Source organism: Amblyomma maculatum, chromosome 6 (genome assembly GCF_055883805.1).
Source record: "Amblyomma maculatum isolate TAMU_Amacu chromosome 6, ASM5588380v1, whole genome shotgun sequence".
Taxonomy (NCBI): Eukaryota; Metazoa; Arthropoda; class Arachnida; order Ixodida; family Ixodidae; genus Amblyomma; species Amblyomma maculatum.
The window spans coordinates 69,841,432-69,864,140 of record NC_139349.1 but is presented as its reverse complement, the minus strand read 5'-3'; the positions used below and the strand labels follow the sequence as shown (position 1 = coordinate 69,864,140).

The following is a 22,709-nucleotide window of genomic DNA, read 5'->3' as shown; positions in this document are numbered from 1 at the left end:
TATTCGATTTTTCAGAATATAAGCACACCCTTGGTCTTTTACACTTAGAGGTTGCCTGTTGGGTCCTACAACGAACAGAGGGAAGCGATCACACCATGCCGCTCCTTTGAGTCTATTCAAATCCCCAACTCCTCTTTCCTGCAGGCCATCATCCACCTGTCTGCACATACTTGTCAAAATAAGAAGCTTCGACTTTAGTACACAAAAAGCAAAGAAATAGGAGAGCTTGGTAAAATCCACCATTATCACAGCGCAAAGACAACATGAGTGTCCACTGACTTCTGCGGCGCGCTCTGAGCTGTAGTAATTGTGACACCCGTGTGCACATTTTGCCACGGCTCACCCCACCTCATGCATGCATGTACTGAAAGAGGGAGGACCCATGCGGAGGAGCATGTGGGAGGGAAACCGTGACACTCACGGCCAAAAACTGTGCCAGCTTCTGGTCTTTCTTCTGCCTGGCTTTCAGTGCTTCCAAGGCAAGTGACTGGTGTTGGCAGAAAGTGGCCACCGCCTGCTGCAGACGCTCACCCGACTCGCCATCCAGCTGCAGAGAGAAGCACACATTAACTATTTATTACACCTTCACATGTCAGAAACTGCCTTCATCATTCCACTCGGCTCAGTCACTAAGAAAGCTTCCTTATTCTGTGGTAATGACCCCGGGTTCAACCATCAGACAAGAAAGAGGCATTCACCATGAGCAAAATATTTCGAACCACTGTATCACTTTCTATTGCAGACACTGAGCTGAAGTAGATGTTAATGAATAAGTTCTAATAGAGAGCTGCACCTAACACCTAAGCTAAATGTATTGTGCTTTGATATCACAACAGAAGTCATCCTGTTGCGAGAATGTGTACTTTACAGCATGTCAGAGCAGGAAAATCATGCAGCTTCCAGGATACCAACAGAATTACTTTTTTGCTTCTATCTAAGGAAGTTCAGAGAGAACCAATTGCTTGCTGGTTTACTGAGCACTAGGGGGAATGAAGAGCTCAATACATTTTTAAAAGGAATTTTTAAAAATCTTTTTTCATGTAGCAATACTTCCAAATTTAAGTGTGAAGAAAATTTTTCTCTGCTACATCTGGTGAAAAGCCTGCAAACAGAATAAGATGCGGTATAGAAGTCTGCTTCAACATTCGCTGCATTACTGATTGTACAGTGTGTATCATCACCATCTTATGCATAATTCTTTTCAAAAAAAAAAAAAAAAAATCCAGCTTGGTTGTCGTTTTTTGTGGTGCGGTTACCGTACGTGTAGACTGCAAACAAAATATTAAACCAAGAATTACAATTCATTGATTTCTGAAAATGAGAATGTCATTGCATACAAATGAGGTTAAAATAGGCCAAACAGCTGTGAAGAAATCTGCTCCACGAGATGAGCAACAATCCACCAAAGCAATTTTCAGAAAATGACCAACACCATTAAGATACAATAATATCTCATTAATTCTAGAGCAATTATTTGGTATTCCCAACAGTAAAAATTGCATAAAGAAAAGCACAAAACAAAACTGCAAAATATCATCACTGTCCCTTAGTTTTCATTTCAATGTATACCCAGCATTCATTAGGCAAACATTACCACCATGCAAACAGTTGGTAATTTGAACTTTCAGATGATTCCTAAATTTTGATGATCCCTTGGAGGCCAAATTAACGAGAATTTACTGCACTTGAGCTTTTTACCAGTTCCCCTTTTTCAATTTTTTTTTTAATATTTGAAGCTCCACTGCGGTTGATAAAACTTTTTTTTTTACAGTACTTCGCTGCAAACTTATGCAAAAAAAAACTCTCCACATAAAAGTGAACACATGGATTGAATACATGGAAGCCACATTCTTCCTTAATGTAAGAATTTCTCCTCTTGAAAACAAAAACCACTTATTCAGCTGCCAGCATCAATGCATAAAAAAAAAAAAAGTGTGACAACACCAGCTGAGGCCACAATGTGTTGAGAAATAAATCTTTAAGAATTCCCTAAGATAACGACCAGGCACAGTATGAAATATGCAATGAAATATTCGTCTCAAATTCTTTGACATTACAGCAAAGCAGGGTAAACAAACCACTGTTAGTCTCTTCATTGGTCATGTGGAAAGGATTAACTGGGCAATCAAAACACAACACAAGCTGCTAAGGATGACCCCTATGCTTAAATGTTCTCTACTATAGCTTGTTATCGCCAAGGAACAGTAATTATTAGCGGTCGAGCACAACTCAAGAATGAAACGGTAGTTGCATCTCAAATAACACACTTCAGCCAATGGAATCAATTGATTTTAATGATGCTGTGTTTCTTAACAATAAGAAGAAAAGCTTCAATTAAGTTTGATCACCCTGTTGCATGTGCCAGGAAATCTGAGTCTTACTAAAAGCTTCACTCCATCTGGCAACATATGAAGCACATGATGCAAATCAAAACTGAACTGTAAATTGGCAATCACACAACTGGCAATGCTGACAATCATGCAATATTGATTATACAAAGAAAAGATTTAGGGCCATCAATTTGACTGACATGGAGGAAACGCCAAAGTACACGCTCTTTCGGCTTCGCTTGTGCAGTAACAAGGAGTGTATTAAAGGCTTTCGTTATACCAGAGTCTTCAGCCTTTCCCTCTTCCCTAAAAGAGCTCAAGGAAGATTTCCCTCCCTCCCTTTTGCCACCTGCCAGGTGGCAAAGCTTTAGACACAAAGTGAACAGTTTTTGACTACATGGCCCTCCTAGTAGAAAAGTGAAAGCCTGTGCATTCCCACCCCTCTCCACCACCCCCTTGGTCACACAATCAGCTGCACGGATGCCAAATGACCACGAAGACTTTTCTTTGCCGTTTGTTGGGAAAGTTAAAACAAGGCACAGACAGGGCGGTGTGCCTATCCTCCTCATTGTGCAGTATGAGCATTAAACGCCTCTTCACTTAGAGGGAAAATGCCGAATTTTTCCAGCACACTGCCTCAAGTGAGCGCGGAGCTCAACTCACCATGGTGAGCATCATGGGTCCGATGTCACCGATTAGTGGTTCCTGGGCTCGTCGCCGTTTCATTAGGCTGCTGAAGCCCTGGTGGATGCGCAGCAGCTCGTCGAGGTTGGGGAACAGCCGTTGCAGTAGCTCGGGAGCCAGCAGCTCCTGCTGCTGCAGGGGCCTCCGGAAGATGCGGTCGAGCACCTTGAGCGTGCGCACGTGCGACCGCTCCGTGTAGAAGAGCTCATTGAGCACGTCCTGCCGCTTTTTCTCCTTGGGCTTGAGCTGTCGCAGGGTCTCCCGGCCCAAGGTAGCCTGCCAGTCGGGGGGCTCCAAGTCCCACTCCAGGTCGGAGTCATCCAGCGGACCCAACGCCGGCACCTCACCACTGCGGTGCACGGCTTCCCATGATTGGCTCGGGCTCTCCAGGCTCCTGCTGGCAGGTTGCACAGCTCGTTGATCACTCTTCGTTTGTGCTCACTGGCACGTTTCTTTTTTTATCTCAATGCTTCCATCTACCATTCAACTCGATGAAGAAACAATTTTTCGCATCCGTTGTTTGCAATTAACAGCGCTTTCACAGCTGGCCCTGAAACCTGCTCACACCTACAATATGACAGGAGAGCTCGTGTTTCAACTTGGAAACTGTTTTTGCACATTTCAAGCCCTTAGACTGCACTGTTATATAATTTAATTAATAAAACGAACTGATTTCCTGCGATGCATGCCAACACTTTTGAGCAAAATTAGCACAAAAGCAACGACAAGCATTCAATTTTTGTAGTACAACCCTGCCATGGACACAGGTCCTCCTTTGAGTTAAACGCCACTGTCAATCTCTAAGGCTGGCCGACATCACATTACCCCCTGCAAACTACACTCCAAAGCACTCTGACATTGGAAAGTGGCTATCAGTGAAATTGGAACCTATAATGCAGCATGTGAAAAGCCCACTGCTCTTTCTTGCTTTTATAACTCCATAAGCAGTGCACACTGAAGATTTCCAGTTAATTCCCACGCTTTGATCCAACTCTAAGCATGTCAGTAACTGAGCTGAAAATGGTAGACTTTAACACCTTGGCTGTCTGTGCTGCCTTACACCCTTGTATACTGACAGCTGGAGATCTCCTCCAACATCCAGACTCTAATTACAGCCAGGTACACAAAGATTAAAATATGAAACTTTGTCCAGTAGCACTTTAAACTGGTTCCAAAGCTATTTACTAAGAAAGCACATTAATTTGTCAGGCACAATAAGTCGAGAAAAACTTTTTTTTTGTCCCTTCCCACTGTTACACTGGCTAATGTACACAATTTTTTTTTAATTAACTGCCTACCACATAGGATCCCAAACACCATGTGTGCATGCATACACATACATACACAAATAAAAAAACTTCACACAGCAGGACTATACCAGCTAGGAAGCCAAGTGAAATCTTTGCAATTATCAGCCTGTCTTCCAGTGACCCGTGTAAATCTTGAAGCCCTGTCTAAACACCAACAGCACTGCAACGCTAGATGCATCGTTGTCAGTCAAAATGGCAGGGGTAAGAAGCTCACCTGGTGGACAAGCTGGAGTTGGAGGAGCTGCCCGAGTTGTTGAGGTTGGTTGGCTTGTCGTCGACGTCCACATCACTGCATACACCCACAACCAGCTTTTACATCTGGGCTCCCAATAGGTGCTCACAAGCATGGGGCTGACAGGTTTAACTACGGTTCCATCACTTGAGAAACTGTCCTATGCATGTCAAATAGACACAATCATTTCAGAACTTAAGCCTCACTGGCACCTTTCCATACAACAGGTACATTCTATATCCATTCTATATCAACTTTCACTTTCCCACTGCATATTAAAAATGAAAATATTATGACAAATACAGGACCCAAACAGCACAAATCAAACTAGGCAGCCTAGTTCTCAGAGTAGTCTTACTATCTAGGCCCTACAGTGGTCTTGAGGAACGCAGAGGTGCATAACAGGCTCACTTCTTTGGTGGAAGGTGTTTGCCCAAAAGGCTAGCCTGGAAACAAGACTGTTAAATTTACTTTGTGCAATCAGGCCAAGATATTTCTTAAGTGAAGCCTGTGCCACTTATCCATTGTATAAATAGAATCTCTGCCTCCGTTTTCAATGATCCAGTCACTCCTGCTTCATGTATTCTCAGGGAACGTTCCCCATTATGAACACAAAACAAATCTTATGGATTGAAGAAATATATGCTGCAACAAACAAACACCCTGCCCCAGTGTTAACAGGATAGCAAAAAAAGTAGAGATCTGTTGAAAATTCAAACTATTTCTTTAGATATGCTGTCTGATTCAAGTTGTATTAAATTCTAACACAAAAAATTAAGAGGACACTTAAGCTTTGCCTTAGGAGTAGACGCGACCAGCATGCACGCTCACTGCCTCACTTCTAATCCTCGTATCTTAGCGCCCCGCCTTCGCTTAAACTGTCTAGCGGCCTCATAGTGACCATTCTTCTCCGCCTTCTTGGCATCCATTTACGAAGCTCCCTTGTCCCTGAGTGCCATAATCACGGTAAGACACATGCTTAAACGAGGCTCCCGCACTATTACATGCACCTGCTACAAAGATGATGCTGCCTCACTAGTACCAGCTGCAGGTTCCGTCACATTAGTTCAAACTCAGTGACACACACATGGGATTATTTGTCTACAACACACTGATTTCATTCACTATTCACCAGCTACTAGTTACTAATCGATCAGTCAATCAATCAAGCTATCAACCACTGCAATCAATCAACCAAAGCTACATATATTATCTACACTCCATATAAGGCATCCATCATTTCTCCGCACACTTTTCGACTCATCCTTGCAGTGGCGCCATCTGTGTTAGCAAAGATGCATCAGGTACTAAATTCTGGTGGCCGCTGCATGCTTGCCGCTAGCGCTACCTAAATATTCGTGCCCACAACTTTTTCACTCGGACTTGAAATCTCCCTCTCAATCTGCAGTACGGCAACGACTTTTCAGTTCAACAAACCCCAGTAGGCTTCTTGTAAAGCCAAGTGCACCTACCTTTTGGACCTTGGGATGTTCGGGTCACTGCGCTTGCGATATGATGGCCGCGTCTCCCTCTGCAGAAAAAAAAAAAAGCCAGCCACCTCTAGAATGAGCCACAAAGGTGCCCACAATAGTGAGAGCTTTCATAAGGCTCAAGAATAAACTGCTATGCAACATGACATTACAGCAACACTGCATTACAACTACAATAAAGGCCCTTGCTAGCATACTGCCAAGTAGCTGTGCCACTTGGACCAAGGCATATCTGATGGGTGTGCCAAAAGAGGCACCGTGCTGCCAACTGCTAACAGCCACTAATGTATCCAATGATATACGATACAGATACCAAACTGAAAATGATTCCACGTGAATTACTCTCTCAAAATATCAGCCTTTCCCAAAACATACATTTTGATGTTTGTAACGCATGAAAACAGGAATTTCCTTACCTCAATATTTCTGGCATAATTTAAAGCAGGAAAAAAAATATCAAGGTGATAGCAATGTCTTGACATCAATACGTACAATTTTAACAAGCACAGAAAGATGAATGGCCAGACATGCAAGGCGAGTGTTGCAAATCTTGTGTATTTAGGAACGTGAACGTGCGACAACTATCATGTTTAGTATTAAAAACCACTGGTAATGTGCTTTTATCAAGTTCAGCACTCATCAACCAAGGCTTCTGAAAAAACTATGTGCATTTATTTGTGGTCATAAATCATAAACCTACATAAGAGCAGCCTACACATTCTGGAAGCAATACAGCAGTGTTCCCCAGGTGGTTATGTCCCAACTTTACACACAAAGTTACGCCAGCGCATGAAGGGAATGAGAAAGTGACAAATTCGAACTTGCCTGTTACTATCTGGAAGTTGTGTTAATAATTAGACAATTTTCACCCATGAGTTACAAAGCAAAGCAAATGGTTAAGCGTACCAATGAAGAATGACATCAAGGTAGTGTCCTAAGCCATCCCCATTTTAGAACTGCGCTGATCGTGCCACGTGACGGCGGTATTATTCCGGCCCATTCTCTATAGGTGATGGACAAGCAGCAGTCAGTAGGCGCGCGCGCGTGGGTAGCGAGAAGGGCAGTGCCCTCGTCCCCTCGCGAGTTCGCATCAACTATGGTACGGGTGGCACAGAGTGGGTGGTGGTCGCAGCAGGGGGTTTACCTTGTTGTACCGGGTGTCCGAGAGGACGCGTCGGCCCGCGGGCGGCCGCTCGGCGCGTCGCGACGGCATCGGGACTGCGGCCGCAACGGGCCCGCCATGCAAGCCCAAGGTCGCGCCCCAAATAGCGCCCCCTCACCCTCTCCCCTTACGCGCGCGCCCTGGACGGCCGCCAGCCGGCCCCCTTTCGCCAGGTTCGGGTGCGCAGCATAGAGTTAACACAACACACACCGGCGCTGGCTGCGTCCGCACCAGTGCTAGGAAACGAGGGCACAGTGCTGCCGCCCTGGCGCAGGACAGCGACTAAACGCGTAGCGGGCCACTGATCCAGTTCGCTCGCGAGTCGCAACAGTCGCAACTTCCTTCGCCGAGTGCTCGACCTGGCTTGCTGTCGTCGGAGGTTGCGCGGTACGGCGCCGCTTCGGAAAAAGGCATAACGTTCGTGAGGAACACGCTTATCCTGCTCACCTGCGCCGGTCCGAGGGCCGTCGATCATCTCTACGCAGCCGCCGAGGCGTTTGCAAGAGAACGTGTGGGCATACACTCGCGTAGACGACCAGGCCGAACACGCACGCATAAAAGGAAGGAGGTGGAGCTATCCGTCGCGAAGATCCGGTGATTAGGTCGTCGCGCGGACGCCCATCTGGCAAGACGACGCAGCGCATCGGCGCTGCTCAGGTCGGAGCCAAAGTCGCACCCGCCCGGGATTCCAGTTTTAATTAACCGCGCCGGAGTAAACACAAGCGGATGTTCGTGACTCCACCAGCTGAAAATTTTGTTGTCCTAATAATGCTGCCGCCTGTGCGCGTTCTTTAATTGGGCACCGATACGTCGCAACCGACAGTTTCAAATTTACTAAACTGCAATACTAATATCTATCCAGAGGACAATCTGACGCTGTAACTGTTCTCTCACGCAGTGCGCACAACACTATGCATTATACCCACTGTCATATCGACAACAGTAACGAAGGAGGTTATAAAAAAAAAAAAAAAGCTGCATTGACAGTAACGCCCGAAGTGGAACTAGCTCGGCGACTTCTGCGGAATGACGAGTGAGGTTTGCCTCCAGCTATCTCAAGCCCTGCTGCCAGCACAATGTGAGCCTCATCATGATAACAATCTTCGACCTTGGCCTGAGACCGTTCTGCTTGGATCGTCCACTGGACCTGACAGCTAACGGGCATCTTGACATAAAGCGGAATAGCACTGTGAAAGCGTCTAGAACTGAGGTTTTACGTCAGCATCTCAATGGGGATTTGTGCCTGCAACGCCATATTGTTCAATTCGAGCTGGCATAAAGCGATGCATGCTGGGTAATCCGCCATGACCGATGTTGTCGCTGGCAGCAGACGGCGGGCAGCGCAGCCAGGCTGCATTGAGCAAGTCGTTTTCGACGGTCTACCTATGAATAAATACGTGGCTTTTCGTGCGCGCTATGAAGAAACGCAAAGCAGTGCGACGCGGACCTGTTCAAGCTACGCGAGAACGAATGACTGCACTATGCGTCTCGACCTGGCCGCCCGTCGACATCGCCGACATTCATGATTTCTAGTTCTGGCAAGTAGTTTGATACTTGCTCGGATTGGCGTCGATCTCACATGTGTTGGCCCGTGCGAGTCATTCGCGTCGGCGTCGCTAGAGGAATCCCTTGCCTTCTCGCCCTCGCACATACGTACTTTCGGAATCGTGAAGAACCCACAGTAGGCCTATCCGATCGCACCAGCATCGTCTTCGCGCACTACGCGACCATGTAGACGGGGATGTGTGGCAGTGCCGTGCTGCGTCGTCTGTTGCCAACGACATCATCATGGCGGATTACCCAGCATGCATCACTTCATACAAGCTCTGTAGATCGAGCCAGGCTGAAACTAGTATTTGGTACCTCGCACGGGGATTTTAATTATCACCCTACACCTCACTGCGTTCAATTATCAGCGCCTCTCCTGTTGAAAATATGACAGCGCTCCTCAACGGAAAAGGTGGGCAGGAAAATGATCGAGAAAACAGGACCCCTGGAAGATTGTCAGGGAAAAATGAGCTTTTGGGAGTTTATACTTCGAAACCGATTTCCTCAAAATAGTTTGCTTGTGTAAGAGGAGGCCAGTCTAGGCAAACAAGTAAACATTATAGAAAAGAGGGAAGGGAACCAGAAAACTAATCCTGAAAGATTTATGGATGGCCACCGGGGCAGAAAGCGGGACACACGCGTTGCTAGGTGTCAGGTCGTCGCTTTGGGTTTTGCCTCCAGATGTCTTCGGCTGTCCCGTCTGAGGGGACCTCCTGGACTCTATGAAACATTGCTTTTTAGAGATATGCCAGCTGGATCCATAATTTCTTTTTAAGGATTATAATCTAGGAACGCATCAAAATGTCGAGGGTTTCAAGAGACCTTGAAGCTGTTTTTCGAGAATCAATGTTATTCAAGGATTCCACGGGCCAGAGTTCGTCTGCTCCGGGTCGTACCTGCGAGCGAAGCTCGAGCCTGTCGATCGTGATCCAACGATCCGCGACAGGCGTATCGGACGATAACGAACCCGCCTACTTCCACCGAAACACCCGAATCGAACCCGGCTCCCCCGGATCAGCAGTCAAGAGCCCTAACCACCGAGGAGGAGGAAAAAGCATTTATTTAAACCCAATAACTAGGCACTGGTGATAAGGTGGTCGTGTCCATTTCAGGCGGCCGAGCCAGCTACGGCGGAGCCGCACCACACGGCAGCGTTCCTGCCCACCCCGGTTTCGCCGAAATGCGGCAGCCGCGACAAGGTAGCCCAAGGCCACGCACGTTTACGTTCCGGCTGTAGCAGTGAAACAAAAAAAGCCACAGCTCTGAGTAAACAGAGATACTATGCCACGGGTAAGTGCTCCGCCTCTGCACGCGGAAGAAACGACCAGCGAACGAAACGAGCAATGCACTGTTTACAGAGACGCACCGTAAGCAGATGCAACCGCGGCATATACGGTCGGGGCCTGCCGTTTCGCCAGCGCCGCTACATGACGTCAGTCGTCAAACCGGCGCAGTTACAACCACGGCGGGGGGGAAGGGGAAAGAGGTAGGCAGAAAAGGCGGTGCGCGCGAAACCTCCACCGGTACGGAAATGAGCGCTCCGCGGACGCGGAGATTCCAAACGCACACACCTGCGGCTCCCTACGGGAACTGCGCACGACAGAGCTGAATACAAGAAGACAAGACAAAGAGGAAGGAATAAGAAAAAAAATAAGAAAAAAAAAAAAGCTCGTCGGTCGGCGCGGTTTATTCACGAGCCCGTGGGAGGAGGGGTTCCGCCCCTAATGGCCGATGGCGTGCTGGTCGTCGGCGGGGACACGCCCTCTGCGTATGGCACATCGCCGGGACAACGACGTTCACCGGAGAAGTCACGTAAACACGTCACACTGCCGGCTACCAACTAGATCGCCGGCGGCCGATGGAGACGAGCAGGTCAGATTATCCCTGAAGACCGCGCCAGCGGCGACAGACACACTGGAAAGCCCATCCCTCTGTAACCTGAATAAAGGATAGCGACGAGCCAACTCTCGGCCACAGAGTACCAGGTACGCCCTGAATAAAAGAAGGGGTCAGAGAGATCTCGCCACATGGTCTCGCTGCGTCTTTCTGCGATTGCTTCTGGTTACCCAAAGGGAGTGTTGGCTGAGCCACTTCTAGTTCGCGGAGTCGAGTATTGGTTTGTAGGATTTAACGTCCCAAAGCGCCTAGGGCTATGAAAGGGCTTACTTCAGTAAGACACTGTAATGACGCCGGCTACGCCAAATAAGCAGATGAAGTAGGACTGCAAAGCGTGTTGCTGCCGTCTGTCTAATTACTGTTTAGGTACAAGTGTGGTATTATATGTTTTCTTCAATTTCTTGCAAAATATTATTTTTTATTTGATAATTAACATTTTGTGTTGCAACAAACGTTTCATTGTTCAAATGTGTATGGCTAAAAAGCGCATTTCTATACAGTACAGCAGTGACCACTGCTTGCCACATCAACCTGCGCGCAGACTTATATAAAAATTAAACGCCATAAACAACACCTGTCGTTGCAACTAAAGCAGCGGTTTGCGCCACATAGGCACAAACATGGTGTCTAACCACAATCTAATAACTGCAGCAACTAAACACTATAACGAGGAGGATGGGCAGAGTGGAGGGATTTAATCATCAGCGTATAGTACGATGCCGAGCGTTGCGATCGTGCAATTTGGTATTCGATTCCATAGAGTAATTTTCTATATTGGAACATTGTCGATACAGTCGTTTCTGGAGGCGAGGGTACAGGGGCAGTGTTTCTGGCCTTACTACTACCGTTATGTTCCGAGGTGCTCATAACGGAGTAGCGACAATCTGCATGGTTAATTTTAAGCCATGGAGAAATGCGTTAGAAGCTTTCAGAACAAAGAGAGAATAGGGTGGGAGGGTGTTTATCTTTGGACGACCTACGCTACTATGCTCTATCCATCACTCCTGTCCTTCGCTCTCTTCCACGACCTTTCCTCCTCACCTCAGATGAGACGACGCAGGATGTCGCTAAAATCGGGATTGAGCGCTGACCAGTTGTGTCGCAAAGTATCAAGGGAACAGGCAGGGTAGCTGCGCCTGGCTCAGATGTCACTATCCGAGAATGCTGTCAGTGTTTCTTTCTGCACGCAATGCTGAGAGAATTGCAAGAAAGAAGTCCGCGATTTCCTCCTTCATTTGCAACCCCTTGAAACTCGGGGACCGCTATACGTTACTTGTATATATGACGCACGTGCAAACGACAAACCAGAGAAAACAGCGAATCCCTCAGCAACTCATACGGTGAACGAACACAAAACCGCTTCTTCCGCCTATCCGATGAACCTTAGTTACATCTATATCAACGCACGGTACCACCCAGTACAATGCGAAAACAACGCGAATGGCTCAACTCGCTAATAGTAATACAGCAGGACGAGCGAAGCTTCGCATTGATTAAACTTGGCAAAAGCTGGTTGGTTTGGTTTGCGGGCTTTAACGTCCCAAAGCAACTCAGGCTATGAGAGATGCCGTAGTGGAGGACTCCGGAAATTTCGACCACCTGGGGTTCTTTAACGTGCACTGACATCGCATAGCACATGGGCGCCTTGCTTTTCGCCTGCATCGAAAGGCGGCCGCCGAGGCCGGGATTCGATCCCGCGTCCTTGGGAACAGAGCGGCGTAACCACTGCGCCACCCCGGCGGCGGTAAACTTGGCAAAAGCGTAAGTGGAAGATGAACACACAGAAATTCGAGGCTTCGAATTCTCGCATCTCTTTCTCTCTCTCTCTCTCTCTTTTTTTTTTTTTTTTTTTTATCAGTTCCAACAAGCCAGGAATTCATCTGGTCCGACGCAGTTACCGCGATTTCTCGAGGGGTGTCGCTGCACGCACTAAGCGCTTCCGTCATTTTTTTTATTCGTCCGCGAGCTCTGTTCTCGAAAGAAGTGACAAGTCCGCGATCTTGAGAGACTTTTGACCTAAACCTTAACCCGGCATTCCCGTTGTGGAAAGTCTCCAGCTACTGTGTGCCCTCCCTTTTTGCCGTCGCTTACGCTTTCTCATGACAAGCAATCATAGCCCGCATTCAGAAAAGCAACTGCACACGAACGCGATTTGCGAGCCCCGCCGGTGTGGTGCAGTGGTAAGACGCCCGACTACTGTCCGGAATACCCGGGTTCGAACCCGACCTCGGCGGCTGCGTTTCGATGGAGGCGAAACGAAGAGGCGTCCGTGTGCTGTGCGACGTCAGCGCACGTTGAAGATCCCCAGGTGGTCGAAATTACTCCGTAGCACCTCCACTACGGCTCCCCTTTCTCCCTTTCCACCTTAACTCCCACCTTCCTCCCCACCCTTACGGCGCGGTTCAGGTGTCCACAGACACAAGTGTGACAGATTAAAAAAAATCCACGCGCCCCTGCAGCTGGCTACCACGACTGGGCTGCAGCGCGGTCGTGCAATAGAGGCTAGCTTGTTGTGGAAGTTGGTAACTTTGTGACGTCGACCTAGCTGACGTTATACCTAGACAGGCACCTTTTCACCCCAAAATGCCTATTTCCGAAAAACTTTGTTTATATTTTTATTTACAAAATACTGCAGCCCGAGGGCCAGACGGGCTTCACTGAAACACCTGGCGTATACGCGGAGGTCGAAACAAGCGGGGAAAAAAGCTCGCACGCGGCGCAGTTGACGGGAAACAAAGACGTGTGCCCGCGCATGTCGCCAAGAATGGCTAGTGTACACTAGAGTTATAACGGGATTTAAAGGCGGAACCGCGGAAACCACCGCGGCCGGGCTGTCTTGCCGACGAGGCGAAGACCCGCACGCGCTACACGACCTCGTCCTGAGGCCTGGCCATCGACAACGAGATTAGACGAGGGAAAAAACTGCCCGCACAAAGCCTTCAAGAACGCGACCTTATTTACAGAACAAGGAAGAAGCGAAAGGTGCGCTAAGTTACGCATCGATTATGAGACTATAATGCACGCACCCCCCACAAGAAATTCCGAGCGCAAAAATTGCTGGGCTTGACAATTGACCAGTCAGGATCAACGAATGCTTGGCCTTTTCAGAGGCAAAAGGGCGAGCTATTCAGACACTGGGTTTAACTAAATGGTTTGCTTCCAAGATGGGTGGCTGGCTCGTCTGCTCCACGTAAATTGGTAAGGGCTGCACTGCAGCGACATCTCCTCCTCGCCACGCTGGGAAAGCCACTGTACAGGTAGCATGCACAGAAGCCCTTCGGGAGCCCAACAAGGAACAATATACCGCCCACGTATATCGTCTACTACTAAGTCACTACTCTGAAGTGCGGTGGTGGCTGACCGAAGGCGCGTCCAGGGACCATCCCCGTGCACGAGCTCGTACGCTGCCATGCGCCTTCCAATGGACCTCGGCCACATTCACCGAACAAAGTGCATCAACATCCCACAGTCGAAGAAGGCAGTCGCCCCAATGACCGATTCCACGTGGCCCGGCAAAGTGGAGCTTCCTCGAGCGCTGCCGCTCCGTAGCCCTTCACGACGGCTCCTCTTTCTCTCTCCACTTTAACTCCTATCTTCCCCTTTCCGACAAAGACGCCATCTGGCGCGGCCAACAATCAAACTGAGCCCTCACCTCTTAAAGCAGATGAAAATAAATGTTTTTTCATCCATCCCCTTTCCCTTACAGCGCAGTTCGGGTGTCCACAGAACAAGTGTGACAGATACCGCACCTTTCCTTTCCTATGAACCAATTAATACTATTATTGAGCTTCTTCGAGAACTGCGCTCCATGCACTCCGTGATCTCGGTAATTGGTTTCGCGACCGCCTTACAAGCAGTTCCGTTCCACAAACTGTTCTCCGCCACAGCAGACCTGCATGCACAAGATTCTTTCTGTTTGTTTCTGCCCATGTATGCATCTATATCGACTATGTTTGGAACGCCAACACCTTCCGCCTCATCCTCCTGGTGAACGCGCACGTTGCGCCCCAAGCCGCGGCGGCTCAGTGGTTTTGGAACTCGGCTGCTCACCTCGAAAATGCGTGTTCAATCCCCGGTTACGTGTCCATGCGAGCGAAACGCTTAAAAAAATAAAATAAAAAAAATAAAAGTCCGAAGCGCTGTGCGATGCGAATGCACGTCAAAAAAACCCGAGGGGGTCGAAATTTTCCCACAGCCCTCCACTATATGGTGCTTCCAAGAGAAACTCAAAACCGCGTCCGCGTTGTGTGCGATGTCAGCGCGCGTTAAAGACCCCTGTGTCTGTTTCTTTTCGGTCGCACTTCTCTCAAGGCGAGGTTGAGTTGATCACTGAAAAGTGAGGCAGTCATTGCGCGTCTTTGCTTTCCTCGAAAACAATTTTCACGACCCTCTTTTCGCCTGTCCTCTCCTCTCTTCGGTACTCCTCTGATCTCTTCACGCCCTCCTCCCCCGACCTTTTCTCCTCGTCCTCCTACCACAGACGACAAAATTTCTCTACGGAGCCAGGGAGCGGACATTTAACAGTTGTGTTGCAAAATTTCATCATGGTCAAGCGTCGTTTCAAAGGAATCGAACGATGGCCTACCGTAATCCCGTCCGCACAACCAGAAATAAATAAAGACCTTACTAAGGTCAGGGTAAAAGCTCACAACATGGCGTAATTGAAGGGAATAAATAAACGAGGCAAGGAAGCGAAATGGGACGCCTTTTCTTTGTCCCACTGACAGCATCAGCGCAGGGGTGCATCGATCGGCCCCGCCGGTAGCGGCGACTCGATGGGGAAAGGCCGGGTAGCCAGGCTGTCCGGATCAGTGCGCGCACGGGCTGCAGCTGCCCCTACGTCGGCTAAATGGGGCGAGCGCATCCGACCGCTGAAACGGCGCGCAAGAACCTGACGTCACAGAGGACGCACGCCAGTGAAACCACAGAAGACTCGATCTGCACCGTCTGGGTCTTCCGACGAAAATCGCGGTTATTTCTCACTGAGGCCTCCCACAGCCGTGTCCGAAGATTGGTCGAATGAGCAGTGAGCGACCAGCACTTAATTGCGATCGGCGAAGGAGCGCATGGTCACATATCGTGAGATCACAGTTCGTTACCGAAATAAAAGGTTAAAAGATCCACCCCCGCATAAATCCTTCACCAAAGCGGAGCACATTTCCTGCAGGCACTTGCAAACACATACCTTCCCAAACCCTTATATTCCCTAACGTACAACGCGGTATGTCACCCCCGCTGCAATTTTTGTAATCATTCCAAAAAACCAATCTGAATCACACTGCATGCGTGTCCTTGGGGTTTGTAAACTCAAGGTATCCTACTCTATAACCAAAATCAGTGGTAGACAGCGTTGTTCAGCTCGGATATGGGGACAGAACTCCGGACACTAAGCTGGACCCTTGAGGTCGCCAGAGAGCATGTACTTCCCGCTACCTGATGTCGCCGTGAATGCCCATGCAGGACGTCCCAAGATGAACCCTAACCTCTCATTTATCTTTTCTGTATGACAACCTCCACAACCAGCGCAAAGACAATTCCCAGCGCTTGTCAGACGGGACGGAGAAAGCAACGAAGACGTGTTTGTCGATGCCTTCTGTCGCTCCAGCGCAAATAATTACGCCTTTTCACGCCGAAAACCAACCGTCCTAGCTATCGGCATAGCCTCCTTTATAAAGGAGGCTATGCTATCGGTTGTTGGGTCTGCTTACTCTGGGAACAGCCCAGATAGAGGCACGGGGTAACTGAGCTTCAAGATCCCCCCCTCCCCCTCTTTAAGAACTGGAATCGATGTTACAAATATAACTTTCCTCTTCTCCTTCCTATAACAGGAATACATTTTTCGCGTCCTTTTTCACCCGGCTCGATGGCTCCGCGGTAAGGGCGGACTATAATGAGCAGAGGAACCCAGTTCGAACACAGCCGCAGCGGCCGCGCACTGATGGAGGCGAACACACATAAGGCGCCGGTGTCCTGTGCGACTTTAGCGCCCGTTAATAGACCCCTGTAGGCGGTCTAAATTATTCCGACGCCCTTAATTACGGCTTTTTTTTTTCTTTCACTACCAGCTTCCTCCCTTCCCTCAATGACGCGGCTGCCCAATGAAATGTGACATTTTACCAAGTATGTTTCATTAACTCAGGATCGGCAGTCCATTGAAATGTGAGACATTTTACCAGGCACGTTTCATTAGCTCAGAGCCAATTTTCATTTTCACGTTTTGTCCTTTTTCGAGAAAAGCTTCCGATGATGGCATTTGAGCGCTCGGAGGCTCTCGTTAGCCTCAACGTTCGCAAGTTACATTCGCCTCAATTGTTTATTTCCCTTACTTCTGAAGCAATCGAAAGTATCTGCGTTCCGTTTCCGCTTTTTAAACACCATCCGTCATCGTTGCTCAAGAACGGCGGGCTAAACTATAACGAATGGAAGGCAAGACCGCCGGCAGTCGCCAAGTGCGAGCGTACATTGCAGCGAAGCCGTTGCCTTCTCAGAGAAAAAGGGGCTGTCGTACGTGCGTAAACATTTACGTTCCAAGCCTAGATTCATTCGCCGCACAAATGCATGCACGGTCGAGCAGGATAGTTCGGTTGCGCGTGGTTATTCGTGGTTTAGTTGTTTTGCATACTACTCGCCGAGACCTTTTCCACGACATATGACAACATGGTAGCGTGAAGTTCAATGCTTAATCGCAATTGTCTAATTAACGGTAATTAGAAGCTGCGATTAGTGGAATGCAATCATACTCGACATGACCTCCATATATGATTTGGTAGCGTAAGGCTCCATTCTTAAACTAATTAACAGTAATTAGGGCATACAATTAGTAAAAAGCAATTACACTCGATGTAAGCAAACTATAATTATAGCCGCGTCAATACTTCGGTTTTGCAGCCTCACTTGATCGTGACATGAGGACATAATGCAATTTCACAGCTCCGAGCAGAGAGAGGCCATGCTGCCCAGCTTCAACCAGAAGATTCAGCTCCGAGCAGTGTAGCGAACCAAGATGGCCACCGAAGGGCCAAAGGCTCCTGGCCGTCGTGCATGGGCAAGAAACCCACCAAACTCCTTCCCTTAATTTAAGACAGTCATTTCCTCGCTATCTGTACGGACAAAGGAAGGTATGATGCGCGTCCCGCGATTAGTGGTGGCCATGCGTAATTGACCAATCGGGCGAGCTGCATGCAGGCGACAGGCGATGGATGAGTAAGATGTTCGCGCGCACAACAAACATTCAGCGCACACGAGCCTACCAGGCGGAAACAAAACCGCTCGAGTGTCCACCTTTCGTCACCTTATACCGAGGTTTCCCAGCTGACCCCACCATGAGCGTGACGACATCGACAGTACGGTAGAGTTCATCACAATGCTATCGCTCGCGCCTTAAGTGACACGAATGGCCTAGCCTAAGAGCAGTGCTGGGCACTCGCACAAGCCGCGGAACGAGTCCAAAGGCAACGCAGTGGACGACCAGGATGGCATTACTATACGCACCGAGTTTGCACTGTCAAATGGCAAAAGCGACCGATGAAAGAAATGCAGTGCCCTCCATGTTGCATCCAGCTATAGATGTAGACGCCTCATTCAACAAGCAGACCCAACATCACGATCCTATTTCGAAGGCATGCACGCGAAAGATAAGCCGTGGGTGCAAATGGTTCCTATGTACAAACGGCGCCAAAGGCTTGTAGGGAATGCGGTTCGCTAAAAAAAAAAAAAAAAAAAAAAGCCATTTCTATGCAACCTTCGGCACATCTATAAAATAACATAGACATGGCGTAATGTTCGCGCATTACTACCATTACACCGCCTGCACTTTTTATTTCAGGTTACATACTATGGCTGAGATGAAATTCCTTTTTCTCGCTACTCGCTTGTCCCACAAATTTTTGACGCCGAGCGTACATTCAATGTAAATCCGTTTCATGTGCCGAAGCGTTTCCGCGTCCTATCCTAGCGACTATTTTCGTTGTCCTCTTGACGTCACGGTTACGGTGCAATCCTCGATCTAAAATCAGAGCCGAAAAACTCCCTCTGAAGGGAGTTTTCACGCGAGTTTTTCCGCGGTGGTACCCCTTGGAGTCAATGATGTTTTGTGCGGGCCAAGCAGGAAGAAGCGGCGCTGTCCGCAGCGAATACAAGGCAGGCACCTAGGCCGGAAGTCATGCTCAGTTGAGAATCAATCCGTGTTTGCCGCGTGATTCGATTTCTCTAGGTGAACGTGAAATGTACAGAGCTCATTCCGCGATCGGTCGCGCAGGCGAGCTAGCAAGCCCGATTAAGCCGTTTGCAAGCACGTGCAAAAAGCCCTCTTGCAACGCCCCAAAAGCACGTGTGTGCTACGCTACACATGACAATACCGGCAGATACAAATGTCCGCTTTCTAAACCGCGGCGGTAAACCATTACTACTACAGCGGCGCACAAGAAAGGGCACCACAGGCGACTTAGTGGAAATGTAATGAACAGCTATCACGCCGAGCTAATTAACTCCCCCCTAACATGCAACACCACTTCACTGATTAGCCAGCCCACGCTCACCAGGCTCACGGTGCGGCGCATGGCGACCCGGCGCAGCGTCTCCGACTCCCCGACCGGCATCGCGAGCGACGGCGGCTCAATCTACGAGGCGGCGGTGCTACGAGAGCGCACGCATCCACTGAGAAGGCTCTCCCGCTATCCTGGCCAGAGCGTCGTCGCCCCGGGAGACCGTGGCGCTCGCGCGATCTATAGCCCCAACCGCCCGGCGCGCCGCCACCGGCGGGAAGGAAGGGATCAGACATCCCACCGTCCCAATTTGCTTCGGCAGTCAAGGGGAGAGCCGTTCGCCTCCCGCCGCAGCCCCCGATAATTTGAAAGTCAATCGTGACGCCGAAAACAAAATTAAAAAAAAAAAAAGGCAAAGACGAGTGGTATGCACCTTTTCCCGTATCACGTGGCGTCCACTCTTCGCTCGCGGTGGTGGTGGAAACTTTTATTGGTTAATTGGAGAGTCAAGACTACGTTACATTCGAAACGGTCCGGGCCCATCATGGAAACTCACTCACCTTTAGCGGCAACTTTGCTACTCGCGCGCTTCACCTCACACATACTCGTTAACATATAACGTACAGTCTTAGGCTACCAAATTATGTGGAGGTCCGTCCGACACTGATGTAGAGCGACCAGGCCGTACGAACGTGCTTGTGCGGCCTAGCGGTAGCGCAACTGGTTCCGTACCTCTGGCTCGGATTCCTGTCTCAAACATCTGCCAGTTTTCAACTCAAACTCGGACATGTCACGTGGTCTCGTGACGTCACACAACCAACCGGTCAGTCAGTTCCCGGCCATGCCATAAAGGCATACGCCAGATTTCTTGAACGGTGCTTTTAAAGGAAAAACAGGCATCTAATTTTAGAGTTCGTGTTTTATCCTTCGTAATGGTACGCAAGACATTACTGTTCGCGGATCACCACGTGATACTCGCTAACGACCGCTGAATAATTTATAATCGAATTCTGTTCTCACCTGTTTAGGTTTCGATTTCACAGGCCCGAGCGATGGCTGTGATGTCTAGGTCACGTGAGGGAGGAAAAAAGGAGTGAGTTTTACACCGCTGTTATTTTTTTAATGCCGCGCGTGACCTAGACTTGATTGTGAAGAAAATTCAACTATAAATTTCTGCGGTCGCAGGCAAAAACCTCGCGGTTGATCCATATACGTGAATGTCTTACGCATCATTAACAAGAAAAAAACTGCTTTCCAGTTTTGGTGTCTATATATACTCCTTTAACGCTACCGCCTTGGTTTACTCCTTCAGCGAGAGCGATGAGGCGCGAGACTTTAGCGTCAGCAGATCCGCGACACACTTTTGGGCTCGTCAGCTCAACGTGGGCCGCACACGTAAAGCGAGAACTGCGCAAACAGCGAGCGGTCGGCACTCACGCACGACGCTCTCGCAAGCGCTAGCAAACAGAACAGTCACGAATCCTGTCGAGTTTTAGTAAAGGCAGGGCAGCTGCGGACACAGTGCGGCCAAATGGACACTGGGCATCGGATAACGTCACTTCGTTTTATATAACGGGGGTGTTCAGGAGCAGCAGTGCTGAGACGCGCCCGAAAAAAAAAAAAAAAAAAAAAAAAAAGTTTAGATTATACGGCGTTCACCGACGTCCCCGAGAATCCCCGTACATGTCGCACCAAGTAAGTGCGTCTCCCCTCACAGCACACGGGACCAAATGAAGTTTCGCTCAGTTTCATACGAGCGTCTGGTTCTCTCCAAACTGCGTCCGTGTGAAACCGACTTTTTTTTGTTGTTGTTGAAAACTAGACACCGTCTTGTTCAGAAAGAGGAGAAATGCGTCCGGAAAAAAAAATTGAGAAACTGGTTGCCATTTTTTAAACGAGAATGGAACTTGGATAAGCCACTAAATTATGGGCGGGGCGGATTGACTAGCGACGCTCCTCGTGAACTCCGAGAACAGCGCCTGGTCCAGTGATTTCCTAGCTGGCTACGATCGGCATAACGCTTTCACGGGCAGTATCATCGCCACCGAAATATGAAATCAGCGCGGCGAAATATATTTGGGGCACGAAGATGGGACACCTTCGCTCGATTTCCACGCAACCCAGACGGCCAGCGCAACGCCATCAAGAGCAGCAAATTGGAAAGCCCAACAAGCCAGGCACAAAGAGCTTGACGCCGTAGAGAAACGCCGCACCTGGGGTTCTCAGACGCACACCGACACTGATTTGCCTCGAACAAAATGCGGGCACAGCGACTGGAATCGAACCCACGATCGAGCCCGCGAACGATCGAAAGCCCAACCACTTGATCAGCGGGGCACAGATGGGTAAAGAAACAGAGCGACATTGCAACTCTGCAAGATACGGAATCCATCTTGACGAAACCAAAATGTGAAGGCCGGTAGAGCGCCGTCCGCGCAGACGCCGGCTGGAAAGCGGAACTTCTGCGTCCTTCCAGGGCGGAAGCTATCGAGCTGCGGGTTCCGATAGCCAGAGAGCTCTGAAATCGCTGCGCGTACGTGTCGACTTCCGGTCTCGCCAGCTTTTACCCTTTTACCACCACGTGAGCCAATTTTCCGTCCCAAGGACGCAACTTGCAAGCGATTTGCAAGGGACAGTAGCAAGACAGTAGGGCAGAGTTTCGACCTCCCGGATTCGCTTGACGTGAGCCCAAAATCTCCATACACTACACGAAAGTATTTTGTTTTTCTGGTTTTCTTTTTTTCCCATTGCAGTGCGCTTTTCCATCGAAAAGCGGCCACCGCGGCAGAAGCAACGAAATCCCGAGAACTCGACGTGCTGCATTTGCCCCGCCGAATCGTAAATTAAAGGACTTCGGCTGCGCGCGGCGAGTGACCACGCGGCGCGACCTTTCAGCTCTAAAGAATGCAAATTACACGGGCGCAGCAGCGACGTCAAAAAGTGGAAAGGAAGGAAAAAAAAAAAGAATGCGCTGCCTCCACCACCCCCTGTCTTTTTATGTCCGCCCCTGAGCGTGTCGTCCCCCATCGACGTGCGGCCCGATCAATGGTGCTCCCGCCACGGGAAGCAGCAGCCCCGCAGCCGACAGCCGGCGGCGGGAGCGGCCCTTGCGCAACCCCGAACGCACACACGCGCCTCCCCCGCTTCCTCCACAGCCGGAATCCCGCGTTCGCCTACCGTGTTAGCGCCAACTTGGGCTCCGTTCGATTCGTGGCACCACCGCCTTGCCCATCGACGACTGCCGGAAATTACGAGGGAAAGAAAGTGGAGTGCTCGATTATGGCGAGCTTAGACTTACGCTTTCGCTTTTCCATCTTGAGAGGGGTTGGCAGCCGGGAAAACAAAATAAAGCGACGGGTTGAATGCGCGCGAATGTGGTACACGCGCAGGGTCTTCTCCCCGGACGAAGGCTGGCACTGGCTGTGCCGCAAAGGTTTCCGCGCGACTCGTTCGCCCACCGCCACACTACGAGCCTCAGAAGACTCGTTGCCTAAACCAAACCAAGCACGTACGCCTGACATATATGCCGCCGATGACGGGGGTGTACGACATGGCCTTTTCTTCTTACCCTCGT

General features: G+C 49.3%; 1 protein-coding gene across 8 annotated transcripts in view; it reads right to left on the bottom strand.

Moving 5' to 3' along the window:
* The window catches only part of LOC146185979 (rho guanine nucleotide exchange factor 11-like), a 123,646-nt gene that overhangs the window by 20,730 nt on the left and 80,207 nt on the right, over positions 1 to 22,709 (bottom strand). For 7 of the 8 annotated variants that reach the window (XM_084606915.1, XM_084606910.1, XM_084606911.1 and 4 more), the window contains 4 exons: positions 6,029 to 6,087; positions 4,539 to 4,613; positions 2,994 to 3,411; positions 422 to 547 (listed from right to left, as the gene is read on the bottom strand). In XM_084606915.1, the coding sequence (XP_084463041.1) occupies positions 422 to 547; positions 2,994 to 3,411; positions 4,539 to 4,613; positions 6,029 to 6,087 (678 nt within the window). The remainder of the gene's footprint in view (positions 1 to 421; positions 548 to 2,993; positions 3,412 to 4,538; positions 4,614 to 6,028; positions 6,088 to 22,709) is intronic. The other variant, XM_084606913.1, reaches the window with a different exon arrangement.